Genomic DNA, 13,227 nt, shown 5'->3' with positions numbered 1-13,227 from the left:
GCCGTGCTTTTGGACAGTCCCAGTCTTTATCATGCTTTATCGATCAACGTTGTTAGATATTTTTATGGGGTTTATGTGAAATTTTAAGTTTATTACTATAAATTTGAAGAATTTATTAAGACAGTATAAATGTAATAAAAAATAGTTTTGTAATTATATTCATTCAGATATTCAGACAATTTGAATTGTAATTTTGATTGTAAAATTGCTTGTTCGCTTGTTTTGGAAAAAAGCCCGCAAAACAGTAAATTTGAATTTTATCTTTAAATTGTTTTTCACATCTCTTTTCGCAGTGTCGCTCATAATTGAAAAGGCTAAAAGTTGCAACAATATTTTATTTTATTTTATTTTGTTACAGTTTATAAGAATTATTTACAAAATTGTTATATAATTGTATTATTATAAATACTATTTTAATATTAATTTTAGAAAGAATATATTTAGTTTTCTTCAAACGAAAATTTAATGGTGCAAAGACTATCTGACTTTTCTACAAAATCGGATTAAAATCTTTATTTGATTTTGTGAAGAAGAGAATCCAATTACTTGACGTGGCATACTTTTAAACAAAATTATTGTTATAGCATGTAAATAAACTATTATAAGTAAAATTGTATATATATTGTGTATTACAATAAGCAAAATAACTATGATAATATAATCCAATAATAATAAAAAACAACCAACAAATGATCTTATGTTTTTACTTTATGGCACAATTAATATCTGTAATACTACGTTTCCACTACGTACTTAGTAAGCCATATAGTAACATTGAGCTTTTGGTCGTTATGGAAAAGAGCTTTTATGTGTCAATAAGTTACTTAAGAAATGAGAAAGAGCTTTTATGTGTCAAAAAGTTCTAGTTTTAGAGCTTTTGTTTTTTTACATTTTAATTGTTAGCAGATGACATTAAATTTTGTATTGTTAGAATGTTAGTTTTGAATTTTGAGTGTTTGTTTATGGTTTGTTTCATGTGTCAAATGTTTCAAATTCCGATAATTTCCAATGTTGCATTCGTCATTTTTGGTATAATTTTGGTCGAATTTTGCTTACTATATGCTATAGTAAGTAAAAAAGCACAGAAGCTATTTGTATGGTAAATGAAATTTACTCAGTGCGATAAGCTTGCTAAGTACGTAGTGGAAATGGCCTATAATATTAACTTATTTACTAAACTCTTCATACTTAATACTGAAATGTGTGAAAAACCAAACCTTACATATAAATTTTTAAACATTTTGCGTGAATTTGTGCTTAGCATATCATTTTTTAAATTATAATTGTGTATACAGATAATGGGTATGTTATGATTGCAGTCACGCCACTGAAATTGTTGTCTTCGAAGCAAAATGTAAATGTGATATTGACAATTCACTTCATTTTGCATTAAAAGCAACAACAATTGCCGGGACGTGATTGCAATCTTAACATGCCCCTTAATAAAAAAATTGCTGATACATATAACACGTTGCCAATTACTTTTACTTGTGATCCGTACTGTTTTGTTGATTCTAAAACTATATTTTTTCCATAGTTTGTTAAACTATTAAAATGTACTTAGAAGTACAAAACATAAACAATTAACTCAGCTATTTTTGACTTAAAAGCATTTTTTATATTGTGTGTTTTTTTTGTATACACAAACGAAAAACTCATTTCTCACCACAGTTTACACTTTCTTGTAAAATGGTATTCCCCAAGTTCTAGTGAGTTTTTCGTGCTGAATGTAAAATTATGACGTGCTGAATGCATTTTTGGCAGTTCTCAGTGTAGAAATTTGTATTTACAATGAATAAACTCAGTTATTGAAAATGAATAAGTAAACAAAGTGGCAGATATTTTACTAATTATAATGCAATTTTATAATAATAATTATATTAAAAATTTTTATATTATATTTTCATAATTTTTTTACAGTTACAGTTTTACAGTTTTTTACAGTTGATATTTAATAACAAACTTTTGCTCCTTTTGCTTACTTTTTACTATTTTCCATTTTTAAAACCAATAAAAAAATAATAATACAAGTTTATATTAAATTTTGAACAAAATTTCTTGTTTTTTTTTTTTAAATTCACGGCCAAATATACGGTGAATAATATTTGAGAAAAGTGTACACTTTTTGACATATGAACTCACTAATCAGCAAAACCAAAATGAAAGCAAATTTTTGTGTACACTTCAGTTTACACAGCTACGGAATAGACCTCCAGGTTTCAGTAATAATTGTATTATTGTTTTCAATTTCAATACGATAGTTTATATTACATACATATAAAAATTGTTTTGCTCTTCAAATACAACATTGCATTACACAAAAAGTCAAATTTCAGTGCTATCAAATTTTTAGTTTCAATCAATTCTGTTATGTTGGCAACGCGACTGTATTAACAGCTGTTAGTGTTAGTTGTCAAAGATATTTTTTTGGGACAATTCGTTTAGAAGAAGTGAAATAAATTATTAACAAGTTAAAGATATTCAATTATGTGGTTTGAAATTATACCTTCTTTTGCCATTATTGTTGGAGCCATGGCGTTGCCTACATATGCAATGTATGGTTTAAATAAATTGGTATTTGGAAATGTACGTTTTGGACGCAAACTACGAAAGTGTCTACACTTCTTACATAATAACATATTGATTTGCTTATGTTTTTATATTAATTAATTGTTTTCAATTTTAATTAATATTATAAATTATCACTACACAAATATATTTCTTTAATTCACTTGGCCCGATTGTATTAAATAATGTTCTTTTCTCTAGGGTTATCGACGAAACATGGACGAGCGCTTCGAACGTCATATGTATTCACGAGATTATCGACTAACGAACAACCCATACAAACATAATGTAAGTATTAAAGGTGATCTATTTAAGTTTTTATATACACGATCTGTTACAGAGAGGTTAACTTATATAAAACAATTTTTTTTTTGTGTTATATTGATTAATCGGACGAAGGGTGAAAATATTAGAATTTAAAAATTGAGCTAAAACCAAATAAGTAATTAACAAACATACATTTCAAATGATTGCATTCTATGTAATCATCTAGAGTATGCTAATGTCCTTAGGTAGGAATAATAACAAAAAATTCGCTGCAGAAATGCACAGCATTGAAATTTTAACCTTCACGACTTCATTTAATTAGATTCCCACTAGAACGACATCATATTATAATCTATCTTTTTAGTTTAGTTGTGTCGGGTTTCAAATAAAAGAAGCCGGTTGCACATATACCTACTTACATAATAAAAATATTATGAACCACAATAACAAAAATTGTTTATATATTATTTTAATACATTGAATTTTTGCCTGACCATACCCATTATCCATTATCAGTGGTCTTGGAAATAATTTTTGTATTTAATTATTCGTAAATAATTTTTTGAGGCTGCAAGTACCAAGAGTTGAACTAATCATACCCTTTCAAATTTGATGCTCAGAGTCAGTGTTCATTAACCAACTGACCTAAAGCCGTACTTGCCTTTTATTTTCCAAAATTTTTCTGGAGTTTTGTTAATTTGCTTAGAAATATACTAAATGTTTTTAAATGTCACGCATAATGATTTAATTTTAATTACGCATATGTCTGTTCTACCTTGTCTAATATAATTTTTTTAAAAAATAATCCTTATCATATATGAATCTTGCAACATCTGTTTCTCTACATTATTGCTTTGTATTGTTCTTATTCAAAATATTCTAAATTAGTTATTTGATTGTTCTGTAGAAAATTATTTACTAATAATAAACAAATAACACCTTGCTTCATTTTCTGATAGTGAAATTTTTCTGATATCAGCAATTTCTATATCTCTCTCTGTTTTGAATTCGTATAACATAATGATTTTAGTATATATAATAAAAATTGAAGCTCCTATAAATGCAAACGGCGCTTAATATTTTTCTCTGATAGAGCTTTTAATTATGGATATATGGATAATTATGGATATATTTATAAATTTAATAATCTACAAATACTTTTATAGTTCATGTTCAAATAATCTTTATTCAGAAAACTTCCAAACATTAAAATAGTTGTTTTTATTCTTTTATATATTGAATCTCTCCTTTTTTTTAATTAACTGTAAAATAATGTATATTAAATAACAGTGTCCATATAACAGTGTCTATAACTCTATGTTAGATTGTATATAATAAGATATTATCACACTATGAGTTTCGTTTAAATAGATTCGGGCTTTTTAGTATAGCTTTATAAGAACCCAATACCAAAGACCAAAGGCTCATACAGTTATAATTTATTTAGGCTCATATTAGTTACTAAAACTTTTTTAACAAAAACGTACTTAACATATTTTAAATGATAAAAGGTCATTGACACTTGCAGATTCTGGAAAATATAAATGAAACTTACGTGGGTCTTATCTACCCAAGTCTTACAATTATCAGAAAACGGAACCAAAAATTTCATCGAACCAAAAAGGTTTTGAACTTTAAATCAAGAGATACTGGTATATTAGAGCAGTTAATTCCAGTTAGTTGATTTGTCCAATTTTGCTTACGAGAGTCTCTTCACAGTTCTTCAGACTAGAAAAAGCAGAATGAATCTATTATATCTTCTAACAATAATAAATGGTTTATAAGCAAGCTAATTGTTGTATTTTCTGGTTATTAACTTTTAACTGGGCCGATTAATATTTTGGAAATAGGAAGGTCAAGTGTAGAAGTAAGTTTTTCTGTCTTAGTAAAATGTTGTGTACAAGCACGTTACATTGTTATTAATTATTTTTTAATTTTATTTTATTTTTTAATTTTATTTTATTTTTTTTTTATATATCAAACAAGTCCATATTCGGTTCTTTAGTTTTAGTTTTTAATAGAGTTTTTATGTAGCTTTTCCAAGTACTTGAAAATACTTGTAAATGGTCCAAAAATTTGTAGAGTCAGCTTAACATCAGTTTTATTTTGAATTTATTTATCTTAAAGTACTTGAATTTATTAAATAATTTAATTATTTTGAATTTAAGTGGAGTCCCTATGCTTCACTTAGCAGAGAAGGACAGCAGCAAATACTTTAAGTACAGCCACCATATAAACTTCAACTAGATATATTAGAGTTAAAAAGAATTACTGCTAAGTTTTGTTAATGCCAATAAGCTTTAGATTGTGGACATATTAATGCTCTATTTGAGCAAAACTTGAAGTGTTATTATAAAGTAAAGCTATAAAAAAAGCGTAACTGTATCACTAAGACTACTATGGACATCTAATCAAAATCTAATAAAGTTAAATTCTATTTTGTTGTATAAAATGTATACGACATATAAGATCCTTATAAGAACTTTTAAAATATGCATTATAATTATATTTTATTTAAATGTATTTATTACCACTTATAGTAATAATGTTTTTATTATTTATAATAATTTATATTTAAATTAATTATATTTCATGCAACTGTAATTATTACTATTTATAATGTGTGTTTTGGTTTAAAGAGGGTTTAATCTTAAAGAAGATGTCATTAAATTTTAAACTATTAATTTTGAATATCGATGTATTTATAACATTTTAGTATTTAAGTATTATATTGGCTAGGTCAGTATAAAAATTTGTTGTATAATGATGATATATAAGTTCTTTTAGTTTATCACCTATAAGTTAGTCCTAAAATCATCTTAAATAATTTTTTTTTCTATTTCGTTTTAGGGTTTGGAAGTAATTGGTGATGAAGAAGAGAAATAAATGATATATACGCATTAGTAAAATTCAATATAATTATAATTATGATTGGAAATTTAAAATAAATTAAATTTAACAAAACTAAATATTTTTATTATTATTTTTTAGAATATTAAATGTGAAAAAAAATCATCTGATTAAATATTATCATTTAATATTTTTATACATATATATAGTAACTTATCATTTATTATTAAAAGGTGCAAAGGAGTTGAAAGTCAGTGGGCAAAAACAACCCTGTACTCTCAATCTCAAACTCACCCCTAAAATAGTTAAGTTTCATAAGCGCTCATATCCTGTCGTTGTGCAAAAGGCGTCGACGGAGTTAGAAGTAAAAATATTTTATCTCCTGCTAACAAACAAAAAAATTGTTTATAAATGGATAAAATAATTATTGTGTTGCCATAAAAAGTGTTAAATATTATTTAGTGGTTTTATAATATATTCAATATCAGCTAAAAGTCCTAATCTTCTCAGCATTTGTGTTAATAAAAATACTTCCAAAAGTTAGCGCAAGAGAAGCGTAAGGGAAGAAATTAGATTTTTTGCTTCCTTAAAACAAAATTGAAATGTTAAGAAGGAGAAAATTTTGTTTTTATTTGATTTCTGTTTTGGTGTGTGTATTTTTATCCTCAACCGGTGTCAATGCCGAAAATTATCTAAAAGCCGAAATAGAACTACCAGGTAGGCATCATCGAAGACACTCTGAACATGAAAATGCGTGGGGACATGAAGAAAAGGGCTACTGTGCACCGTACAATGGTAAGATATGTAAGCATCACATAAGCGGACAAGTGTGGTATAGTCGTGAGGATCCAAATGGTGGGTGGAAAAACGAACAAATCACTACGGGCTTGTGGGAAGAGTTAATTACTGAATTAACCGGCCTATGCAGACATGCTGCTGAAGTAAGTAAATTCTTACAATTTATACAAATAGACTATATAGTATATAGTTTCTTATTAACAATATTAATATATTTCCAGAAAATGCTGTGTGCTTACGCATTCCCGCGTTGTTTCGTTGAGAATGGACGCACTATTAAAGTTCCGCTTTGTTATGAAGATTGCACAGCGACGCATCTACAATATTGCTACAATGATTGGGTATTGATAGAGGAGAAAAAAGAACGTAATATCTTTATTAAGAGCAGAGGACATTTCCGTTTACCAAATTGTGCTGTTTTACCAAAGCATAATGCCACTGCCAGAAAACCGAACTGTTCTTATATTGGCTTGACTGAAATCAAGGATAATGAAGTAAGCTGTAAGTATATTAAGCAATAATACTTAAAAATTCCAAAGATTACAACTAAACTCATTTGTTAACTATAGACGATTGCCGCAATGGTAATGGCCGTTATTATCTTGGTACAATGAATGTAACAAAAACGGGCATACCTTGTCAACGTTGGGATGTGCAACATCCACATAAGCACATACAACCGCCACAAGTTTTTCCACAAATCGCTGAAGGTGAAAACTATTGTCGTAATGCTGGAGCAGAAGAACCCTATCCTTGGTGTTATACAACAGATGAATCTGTGCGTTGGCAACATTGTGATATTCCTTTGTGTCGTAAGTCGTATGTTAATCCATAAATATTTATTAATTTTTAATATATTTGTTTTTAGCTGATTATATCGATGCACTGAACAAAGATTTCAATACACCCATTAAGATGGAAACATTTTTTACGCCATCAATGATTTTCTTATTGGCTGGAATTGGTTTTATTGGCATAGTTGCACTCCATTTAATCATATTACTTGTCCATAAAATCTCTAAACATAAGGAGTTCAACCAACAGCAACAACAACAACCAACACTTACTTCCGAATGTAATGTATCGACGAGAGGAGAATGCAACCTAAATGATAGCAGAGAAACAATTGAATCTTCCAATGCTGCTGTGAATTTGAAGTGTGGAACAATACGCAGTACTGCAACAATACACAGCACTAATGAGGCAAAGACGAAATTGAATACAAAATTGGAAAAATTGGAGTATCCACGTGGGGACATTGTTTATGTGCGTTCCTTAGGTCAGGGTGCTTTTGGTAGAGTTTTTCAAGTAAGTAAAGTGATGTTGAACCTTTTCCGAACTAATGCATTTGAGCACTATTACTCTTTGATAGCTGGGGAGTTTCTGCAGAGTCCCAGCCATCTGGGTCACTGACTAATTTGAATATTCCTCATAATCTTCGTGACTGTTCAATGACAGATCTAAGATCTGCGTACCGTGCATTAAGTTAAGACCTGCTTACCGTGCATTAAAATTAACTTTAGAAATTTAGTAGAATTTTTGTTCAAAATATTTACCCTCAACGTTTATGCACAGTTCAGATATTTAATAACATTACTATGGATACTGTGTAGTGTCGTGGTATATTTTGAACCTTTCTTAACTTAGATAATTGTCTTTTCATGTGATACTTTTTTATAGACTTTTATCCATTGATAAAAAAAAATTTAACCATTGGATTAGAGACAAAATTATACAAATTAATGCCAAATAAATATTATATTTATATTAATGCAGAACTTAACTCCCGCTGTTTAAAAGTATGCATATATATATTGAAATGTATATATGTTGAGATTGGTCAAAAAGTATTTGGCATTTTCTAGTGAAAAGCACAAAAATTGTCAATTTTCCATTATTTCTTCATTTAAAATTTAAGATTTTATCTTCAAAGTTCACTTTTAGGTAATTTTACAATTGCAAGAGAGTGTCATGAAGATAGAAACTATACGGTGTGGGTATACAAATGCATAAAAATTTTCAAATTTAAGTTTTTAAATTTTTATTAGGTCTAGCCTGGCATTTCATCAACTCGATATATTTAGGCTTGATATTTTTCAAATTTTTGCTTTTAATATAATATTTGCTGGTAGAATTTAAATTTATTGTTTCTTCTTTCATTTTCGTATTCTAAGTATTTAGCAAATTTTATTTTGATCGTAATAATTTATTGATTTTAATATTTGTCTTACAGGCAAAAGCTCCCGGTTTGGTACCTGGAAATGACGATTTACTGGTTGCTGTTAAGATGCTTAAGGACGATGCTAGTGATCAAATGCAAATGGATTTTGAGCGTGAAGCTTGCTTACTTGCTGAATTCGATCATTCCAATATTGTAAAGTTATTAGGCGTTTGCGCTCTAGGAAGACCAATGTGTTTACTTTTTGAATTTATGTCACCTGGTGATTTAAGTGAATTTTTACGCTCCTGCTCACCATATGCTACGCATCAAATACAACCATTAAATCGGCGTGAACTTAACGAAGGTCACTTGTTACAAATTGCGGCACAAATAGCTGCTGGTATGGTATATCTTTCGGAACGAAAATTTGTGCATCGTGACTTGGCGACACGGAACTGCTTAATCAACGAGGAAATGATAGTAAAAATTGCTGACTTCGGTCTGTCACATAAGATTTATATGCAAGACTATTATAAAGGTGACGAAAATGATGTAATACCAATACGCTGGATGCCTTTGGAGAGTATATTGTATAACAAATTCTCGATTGAATCAGATATATGGGCATATGGTATTTGTCTATGGGAGATTTTCTCCTTTGCATTGCAACCATATTTTGGCATAACACATGAAGAAGTTATTAAATTCATTAAGGATGGTAATGTGCTTAGTTGTCCAGACAACACGCCACTCTCCGTTTATGCATTGATGCGACGTTGCTGGAATCGAAAACCAAATGAGCGTCCAAGTTTTGCTGAGGTCAATCACTGCATACAACACAGCATTGTAGAGTACGAGTGCAAAACTATGATGTAGTTTGAAAAACAAGCAAGTCAAATAGTCACGCTTAATATATAGTAAACAAAGAGTGAATAATAGAGTGTTTCTATATAAGTTTATTTATGTGAAGATATTACTTTTATAACTAAACTGTAATGGAATTGCACGTACAATAATTTAACACATAAGTAAGGCATTTTAAAGATTTGTTAATAAGAAATTGAAAAAAATATGTATACAAAATCAGTGTGTTCCAGAGAAGTTGTTCTTTAAAGAATTAATATCCTTTATAACACTGCATAATTGAAACGAAAGCTGCCACAGCATTTCATGTGTATATCATATACAGTCATCCGATCAACGATTAGAAAGACTACAAACATTTTATATTGCGTTCTATTTGTATAAAATAAAATGAAATATTTCTTAACTAAAAAATATTAAAAACTAATAACGAAATATCATCTGAACATATTCTAGTCTCCAAAACAAAAATTTTAGTGATTTATTTTCTTAAAGATTATTTATAAAATTATTTAGAAATGTAACATTTATAATAAAGTTTAATATTAAAATATAAGTAAAACAAAATTGTAATTAAGAAATAATGATTTTATAAATATTATTTGTAGTTTTGTTTGTAATATAAAACTTATAAACAATAAAGTTTCAATAAATTATACTTGAACAAAAAATAGAAGTTATTTTTGCAGGATCAGTTTTAATCTAATCAAACAAAAAAATAATTAATTTAATTGTATTTAAATAAATATTAAGTACATTAAACAAAAATTTAATAATTGGCACAACTGCGCAAAATATTAAATTTGTTTGCATAAATAAATTAATTAGCAATAAGAAAATAATTGATAAACAAAATTCAAATTTTTTACATTTCACTGAAATCTGTATTTCTGCATCACCTATGATTTTTACTATATTTTCCAATTTTAATAATAGTCATAATCATCATAATAAGGTCTAGATATTGGAATTGGAATAGGAAAATAACTATAATAAGGTCTGCGATAAACTATAGGAATTCCACCAAATCCACCAATATGACCTCGTCCATATCCACCTCTTCCGCCGTAACCTTAAAAATAAATCAATATTTTATAAAAGAAACTTAAGTCTGTAAAAGGTCATGTGAGAAACCACCTCCAACAAATCCTATAAAAAAGTATAATTTAAGATTTACTTCACAATGTAATTATTTTATTAATAAAACCTCCATGAACACCTCCATATCCACCACGACCACCTCCAAAGCCTCCACGGCCACCTCCAAAGCCTCCACGGCCACCTCCAAAGCCTCCACGGCCACCTCCAAACCCTCCTCGGCCACCACCAAAACCTCCATGACCGCCTCCGTGACCACCACCACCGCCATGACCGCCGCCTCCGCCTCCACCACCTCTCGCAAATACTTCTACTACAGCCAGAATTAATATTAAAAGACTAATATTCCGAAACAAATACATTTCTTTAATTTTTAGGAACGTCTTAAGCAATTCTCATTCATTCAACGACTAAACTAAATTAGAAAACGTTATCACATCCATACCGTTTCAAGAGAGTTTTGTGGATTACTAGATAGAAATTGGTAACCAGTTAGAATGTGTTAAATTTATTCAAAATTTGAGAGCGTAGAACTATTAACACCACATTCAGAACCTTTTAGCACAATTAGCTATTAATTTCAATATATGTATATAGGTGGATTATCGTATATCTATATAAATAAATTTGTAATAGTGATATGCATGTAGATTTATAAAATATATTAAATATCAATACATAATATATACTTTAATATATAAGAATAAAGTATATTAATAATATGGAAAATAAAATAAACTTATTTACATTCTAATATATTGTACTTTTAAATAATTAGAACGTCGTAGTCCCAGTTATATATACAAAACTTGAAAAAATCACCAATTGCAGCTACGGTTTTGTTTTGGTTTGTCATTATTATTTTTATTTTTATTATTAAAATCTAAAGTAGCAACTGCAATCTAAAAGGTCTATATCCGTTTTTTCATCAGAAGAAACATTTCGAATTTAATCCGATTAGTATAAAATATTATAGAGTAGAGGAAAAGGAAAGGGAGTGATGATTGCTGAACCCTGAAACCCCAAACTTATTATATTCTCAACTGGAAAGTGTATAAATACCCAGCAAAACTTCTTTTGTACTGAATCGCGTACTTTTGTGGGTTTAGAATACTTCCTTAGTATGGTTCAAGTAACAGTCTTATTACTGCAAAAACTGTTTTTATCAATATTCGGGTTAGCATTCTTCAATTTTTTCCAACAAGTACTTTGAATCGTTTTGCTAGATTTCTAGATACTCGTTTCTTGTTTCTACTCCACTCACCTAGTTGGGCATAAAAAGCGTGTGTCATACTTGCCCAGTAACCTCAGTCAACCAGCCCGATCAGTTCCTTGATATCGCCAATTGGTTTAACCGAGTGTCTTTAAATCATTTTTCACCTGTCTGTCCACCAAAGACACGTACGTCCTTTACCACGTTTTCCGCCGTTTTCGTTTTCCGAATGGATTCGTTATAGTGAGTCCACTGATTTTTAAAATGTTTAATATTATTTATGTCACAGTATAACTCATACGGCTCATCGTTTAATCGAATGCAATAATTAGTAACGGAATCATAGATTTTTCGCTTATTACTTTTGCTGAATTTCCTGTCTAATTGATTACATTACTGTAAACAGTCTCATACTAACTGCCCGTCTGAACTTTACTCAAATATTGATTTGACTGTTTGCGTCGTGTAAACCTATATCATTAAATATGTAGATGATATTATATATTATAAAGTCTGTGTATAGATTATAAAGTCTGTGTATATATATTTCGATGGCGTGAATTTCTGATTTGAAAATTTGTGAATATTTATTCATGAGTTCTACATATGAAATTCTGGTTTTATGCACTTCTGCTCCAGTGCCACGTTTCCATTCAGAACAATTAGGGTACCATTGAAAAACTTACAAACAAATTGGTTACCAAATTTATTTAAGTTCACCTAAAAGAATAAAAGACTCTGGTAATCATAGTGTTCGAAAAAAGAGGATGGTTTTTAGTTTAAGTCTGTTTTAAAAAAAATCTATAAGTCGACGATTTCGAATCTTATTTTATAGTCTAGGACTTCCCAAAAGATTTTTATTCGGTTTTAAGTACTGATGAAATTTGCCAAGTTTGGGATCTACACAGACAACTCTGGAACCCTCCATTATTTTACTTGAAGCTCAAAGGAAGTGTTACTTTATTCCTACAGATAATACAGATATAAGATTTTTGTAGACTAATTCCAAGGATTATGAGTTACCTACGACTAACTTGCATTTAGACAAAATTATAAAAATGTTTTTAAGTCAAAATCAGTTACTTACGTAGAACCGGGTCTAGGTAAGTATAGGTTCCTTGAACGGCCGGGTCTACGTCCCAAAGCCACTCGTCGAAAGCGAAAACCAAGTAACGTTCAACACCACCAAAAAAAAACTTCATAAACAGGTCCCAGCGGGTTACAAAAACAACTTACCTGAAGCAAAACTGTACTAGTTTAACATAAGTTGATTTTACTCAGTACTTCAGTGTTCAATATTAAATATATATAATATTTTACATTTATGTATATATTTTATTAATTTTTTTTATTTTATGCTTATACAAATCATTAATGCATTTAATAAACTAATAATATTTTAATTAAT

The 13,227-nt window shown here is 28.9% G+C and overlaps 3 protein-coding genes across 3 annotated transcripts; 2 read left to right on the top strand and 1 right to left on the bottom strand.

Annotated features, from left to right (window-relative positions):
- The first annotated feature begins 2,402 nt into the window (after positions 1–2,402).
- Positions 2,403–5,789, top strand: LOC119683056. The gene is made up of 3 exons (XM_038096658.1): positions 2,403–2,586; positions 2,770–2,856; positions 5,686–5,789. Exons 1-3 carry the CDS (start codon positions 2,488–2,490, stop codon positions 5,719–5,721), a joined length of 222 nt encoding a protein of 73 aa, XP_037952586.1. The 5' UTR covers positions 2,403–2,487; the 3' UTR covers positions 5,722–5,789.
- A 348-nt stretch (positions 5,790–6,137) lies between these two features.
- LOC119683999 (tyrosine-protein kinase transmembrane receptor Ror2) lies at positions 6,138–9,965 on the top strand. Its single transcript, XM_038097929.1, has 5 exons — positions 6,138–6,626; positions 6,705–6,984; positions 7,053–7,295; positions 7,352–7,791; positions 8,717–9,965. Exons 1-5 carry the CDS (start codon positions 6,288–6,290, stop codon positions 9,518–9,520), a joined length of 2,106 nt encoding a protein of 701 aa, XP_037953857.1. The 5' UTR covers positions 6,138–6,287; the 3' UTR covers positions 9,521–9,965.
- A 394-nt stretch (positions 9,966–10,359) lies between these two features.
- On the bottom strand, positions 10,360–11,097 carry LOC119686438 (glycine-rich cell wall structural protein-like). Its single transcript, XM_038101022.1, has 3 exons — positions 10,716–11,097; positions 10,646–10,657; positions 10,360–10,580 (listed from the first exon to the last, which is right to left on the bottom strand). The coding sequence occupies exons 1-3, from the start codon at positions 10,966–10,968 to the stop codon at positions 10,435–10,437; spliced, it is 411 nt and encodes a 136-aa protein (XP_037956950.1). The 5' UTR covers positions 10,969–11,097; the 3' UTR covers positions 10,360–10,434.
- Positions 11,098–13,227: the final 2,130 nt, after the last annotated feature.

The sequence above is a fragment of the Teleopsis dalmanni genome, chromosome 2, assembly GCF_002237135.1.
Source record: "Teleopsis dalmanni isolate 2A chromosome 2, ASM223713v2, whole genome shotgun sequence".
In the NCBI taxonomy this organism is placed as follows: domain Eukaryota; kingdom Metazoa; phylum Arthropoda; class Insecta; order Diptera; family Diopsidae; genus Teleopsis; species Teleopsis dalmanni.
The sequence above is the reverse complement of the archived record's forward strand: the minus strand, read 5'-3'. Positions and strand labels throughout refer to the sequence as shown.